At 43.9% G+C, this 4,550-nt stretch overlaps 1 protein-coding gene across 3 annotated transcripts; it reads right to left on the bottom strand.

The window, feature by feature from the left end:
• Window positions 1–409: 409 nt before the first annotated feature.
• On the bottom strand, window positions 410–4,210 carry LOC147638009 (putative mediator of RNA polymerase II transcription subunit 26b). Of its 3 annotated transcripts, none has more exons than XM_086797396.1 (9): window positions 3,577–4,210; window positions 3,402–3,470; window positions 3,230–3,312; window positions 2,918–2,985; window positions 2,705–2,826; window positions 2,567–2,594; window positions 1,335–1,642; window positions 1,163–1,223; window positions 410–1,066 (listed from the first exon to the last, which is right to left on the bottom strand). In XM_086797396.1, the coding sequence occupies exons 1-9, from the start codon at window positions 4,015–4,017 to the stop codon at window positions 930–932; spliced, it is 1,317 nt and encodes a 438-aa protein (XP_086653522.1). In that variant the 5' UTR covers window positions 4,018–4,210; the 3' UTR covers window positions 410–929. The 3 variants fall into 3 exon arrangements, with proteins under 3 accessions (XP_086653522.1, XP_086653529.1, XP_086653535.1); XM_086797403.1 differs by having other exon boundaries at window positions 1,335–1,639; XM_086797409.1 differs by having other exon boundaries at window positions 2,705–2,820.
• Between the last annotated feature and the right edge of the window lie 340 nt (window positions 4,211–4,550).

Raw genomic sequence — 4,550 nt, 5'->3', positions numbered from 1 at the left:
TCGACCCAGTTTGGTGGTTGAATAGAGGAGTCCTTGCTGATCCTTGACCTCTAACTTGCCTACCAAACCATCCATCATAATTTGCTATTTTTAGGCAGTAAGAACTTTGGGCCAAAATTATGTATGATGTAAAACCTTGCTCACCTTTGACCAAATTTTGACCGACCACTAGGTTAACATTACCATAGATGTGTAGGTGGTGACTTGCATGATCCGTGATTAATTATGAGAATGATTAAGTTAATGTCAACATCAACATCGAAACTTCCCCAAGATCATGGCCTTGTTGCCTTTACAATAGTCATTATAACTCTGGCACTCTTTGATCTCCCTCTTGCCATTAGACCATGTCAGAACCTGATAGATATATATATATAGAGAGAGAGAGACAGAGAGAGAGAGAGAGCTGTTTGCTCCACGGTGATTCTTTTTATTTTCATGTCCAGGAATGTTACAAATACTCTCACAGAACATTGACATTGTCTGTTCAGGATTTAACTTCCACACAATGCCTCAAAGTTTGGTTTCTGCCAGACATTGATATAGCTCTTAAGGAAGATTGACTTCGCCACCCTAGAGCCAATGATCATCATTCGCTCACCTCAATCGTTGTCTAAAATATGACAGGTGCAACATCCTTTTACTTCAAGGGCAGCACTTGTGTGACAGCTGAGTGCATAAAAGGCAGATGCCCTGTTCATTGTACCAAACCTTCAGAAGCTTTTTTTCAAAGCCTTCTTTAAGCTTGTTTGCTGTTGCCTGATCCAGATCTATGTTACGAGCTTCTAACAGAGACAACTTGGAGTCAAAATACGAGTGCCGTATAAGCAGTAAAATGGAACTCTTGTCGGCAACAGTGACCACTATGCTCACAAGCATTCATTTCTCAATAGAGATGCTGATTGCATTCAGCTACTCCATGCTCCTGTCTATCTACAGCTCAAGGCCCGAGGTCGAGGCTGAGAGCTTGGTCTGCCATGCAATAGATGAGGAGCCTTGGCTCGAGCTGGACCACCCTTGGGTAAGTCATGAAGGTCTAAAACTTGAATGGTTCTCTGTTTTTTTGCTGTAAGAAAACCATTTTAATAAATTATGAGTAAGCAATCAAGCAAAAAAAATTATCAAAAAACATTGTCCCGTTTCAAAAACTAACTTGACCAACCATTTTCTTCTCGCTCATAATTCACTCGTAAATTTCTCTTGGCAGCCTCCATCTTCTCATCCTTCATATAGTCATACAAAACAGGTTTCAGATAGCAGTAATTGCAGATCAAACTTGCTTACACAAGAAAACTCCAACAGACCGGCATCCCTATGCTCTAGGCAAAACTCACAGAAGAAATGGAGCCAACTGAAGGCTTGACCGTATGATTCTTCACTTGAGCTCCAGGTTCAACTTTCCGGTGACAACTATGATGGGAAGGCCTTGCTTCCAAAGGCTCTCTGTACACTCTTTGCAAGCCTGATTTCTCATCAGGATTGCTGGTCCTTGCAGTGACGTTCAATTCCTTCATATTCAATGTTCCTCTCATCTTCCTGTCAAGGTGCTCAGTAGTTGAGCCATGCAAATCAGGTCCCTTCTCTGACCTTGAGTTCCAAGGCTTGTTGTCAAGTACATTAGGATAGCCAGAGGCTGTTGCTGCTGCACCAAAAGACCAAAACAAAAAATCAGAAAAGACAAAAGAGGTAAAAAGTAGTTTGATTCCTCTAGTTACAAATCCTAGTGCCTTATGTTCCAGCAGATGCTTGCAGCAGCCAAGAAGGCAAATCAAGAGTACCTCTGTATAAACAGAAGGTATAAATTAGGCCCCATCAGCCATGAGCTAGAACTGCCATTATCAGCAGGATGTTATGATATAAATAATTTGACAGAGCTTACCGTGGGGAATCAAGACTAATGGAGCAAGATTCCTGGAAGCCTTGCAGTAAACCATTCATAAAATTGAATACATGTCTTTGTATGCTATGGCTTATGGTGAGGCTAACCTGCAATGGTAACAGCCATGCTATTTTCGTATGATGAGGCTAACCTGTAGTCATTCTTAGAGTAGATCGTGTGAAACAAATCAATGGCCCTGCTTTAACAGCCACGGGAGTTACCACGATTCAAAGGAGATGATAGCCTCTAAGATTCATTGCAGAAAACTGGCTTTGGCAAGCGTAACATGTGACTCTTATTAGTAGGATGTATGAGCTGGAAAAGCGAGTGTGTGCCCTCCGTGGCGGCATGGCCAAAAAAACTTTTCCCTCTAGGGAAAACTTAACAAAATTTCAATACGGTTATCCATGAAAGCAGGTAAATATAGAAGCGTATGCTTTAGTGAGCTTCTATTCTCATACTGGAATCAGAATAAAGTCTTATGGGAATTGGATTTTGCACTACATCGCAGTTCAATATTATTTGGCAAAAGTAAGTACGATTGTCAAATTCTGAAACGGCCAGCGTGAGAATTTTCTGGGATTTTCAAAGTGTTAAATTTGCTATGTATAGTTAAGCCTCTATCTTTTTGCCTGATAAAGAGAAAATGGAACGCCTATATAATGTAAATGGGTGAACAGAACTTACATGTTACATCATCCATCAAGTCCCAAAGCTGCACTCCACATGCAGGCAACACAACCAAAGCTCGAGACATAAGGCCATGTTACACGGAGGGCCCTTTTTTGGGCTTATATTATTCAACTAGTGAAGCGTTCCAAGTACCTGAAACATGTCCACCGAAGCTGTTGAAGCCACTAAAATGGCAGCCTCATCCATGGGTGGAGAGGGCAACCCAGGCTCCTCATCAAACACCACAGAACCAGATGCAGTTCCATCCACTGGCTCTAATATAAATATCAGAAAGTGAAAAGGTGATTATATATACAACAAACTGGAGCATAGTACGTTGCATCCCAAGTTGTACAGCAGGGGTACCTGCAGTTGCCGCTGCAGCAACATCTACTGCACTTCTACAGCAAACTTGAACAAGATCCTTCCAACCTCTGTGTCAAATAGCATAGATTAGAAGGTGACAGAAAAACGAAAGCAGAACTTAGCAGCACCCTCACTGTACTCCTTGCTAAAAACTTTCTGACAGACCTCTTCCAAGAACGTTTTTATACAAAGCCATAAGCTTAACTACCAAAGAACTGTCTATCAAGCCTCTTTCAAGGAAAAGACAGCACGTTTCTACAGCTTTTCCAAAAAGACTAGACAAGACAAAACACCATGAGAACTGTGGTTTACCTTACTAGCCGTTTTGCCAGAGTTGCTACCCTTATGGAAGGGTTCTTGCGAAGGCCATTGACAACCTTGCCAATCTCTGTGTCCTGTGCGACAAAAATTCAAGCATAAGCAGCTGAAAAATGTAATATCATATGGAAAGCAGGAAAGGAAGCAACGGGTGAAGGTTTAGCACCTTAAGCAGATCAAAGGACAAGTGCATCAGCTCTAGCCTTTGCAAGGAGTCATAAATCTCCCTTTCCGACTGTAGAACATCCAGAATAGATGTGTCAGGTTATGCATATGCAAATTGCCCTAAAATTCTATAAAAAGACATATCATATGCAGTATCTCTAAGAAGGAACTCTGACCTGATACGAATGGTCCTGAAGTGCTTCTTTGATCGCCAAAACGTCCTTCTTAGAGAGCATTTCCTCTTCGAGCTCCTGTGTGAGGGCCTCTGCCTCATCGAAGCTCCCGCTACAAGTTAACAGGGCCTGCTGCCTCCTGCACTCTTCTTGGCTGCCGCCGGCACAAAACAGAGCACTAACCTCGTTCCCACCGGCGCTTCCAACACTATCGGTAACCCGGGGTACTGTCGCGGGTTCGCAGGCCCAAAAATTGAGCTTTTCTGGCGCAAAGAGCTTCTGTGCAAGGCCATCCCTCCTTGCCACAAATTCCTGCGGATCGCCCATGTAGGCGATCGTGAGGGCGCGCTCGCACACCGTCCACAGGTCCACCCCTGCGCTTTGGAAGAACTTGCTCCAACCTTCCATCGACATATCTGGTTTCTGGGTCTTCTGGCTTTGCATCAGAGATCGAGTGCGCAAGCGAAGAGATTCTGCTAGGGTTTCGTTTGGAGAAAGAGAGAGAGAGAGAGAGGGGGGGTGGGGCAGGGGGTTCTAGAGAGAGGAGTGGTTTAGCACACAGCGTTGATGGAGTCGTTCGTCGTTCCTAACTTCCGGAGAGAGATTGTGGGCGCAAAAGCAAGGTCTTTTCTCTCTCAGAGGAAGCTTTCGTCAACAAACCCCAGACTTTGATCACGTTTGGTGCGAGAGACACGCGCGTTTACGGCGTCGAAGTTGACGCTGAAAACAGTACTGACACACGCTTTTGACGAAATCCAAAATGTTGATGCCACGTACGATGTGCGCCCCCCTCCTTTTCTCCACGTGGCTAACATCCAGTCACCGACCACCTTCACCAAACAAACTTTGACCTCCATCATCAAGGTCTAGTTTTTCTTCTGAATAGATAGTCGGTGAGATTTCAAGCTCTCCTCTTTGCCTCTATTTCTTGCCACCTGAAGGTGGTTGTGCATCTATGGGATGTGTTCACACACAAG

Source organism: Cibotium barometz, chromosome 5 (genome assembly GCF_041138505.1).
Source record: "Cibotium barometz isolate CiBa-2024 chromosome 5, ASM4113850v1, whole genome shotgun sequence".
Taxonomy (NCBI): domain Eukaryota; kingdom Viridiplantae; phylum Streptophyta; class Polypodiopsida; order Cyatheales; family Cibotiaceae; genus Cibotium; species Cibotium barometz.
This window is presented reverse-complemented; position numbering and strand designations above follow the sequence as displayed.

Bases quoted from the DNA above. Each gene is read 5' to 3' on its own strand.
- LOC147638009 (XM_086797396.1), bottom strand. From the start codon at position 4,017: ATGCAAAGCCAGAAGACCCAGAAACCAGATATGTCGATGGAAGGTTGG. The intron at 3,471-3,576 runs GTCAGAGTTCCT...GATGTTCTACAG, and splicing joins TTCAGGACCATTCGTATCAG to TCGGAAAGGGAGATTTATGA. The intron at 2,827-2,917 runs GTACCCCTGCTG...TATTTATATTAG, and splicing joins TGCTGCAGCGGCAACTGCAG to AGCCAGTGGATGGAACTGCA.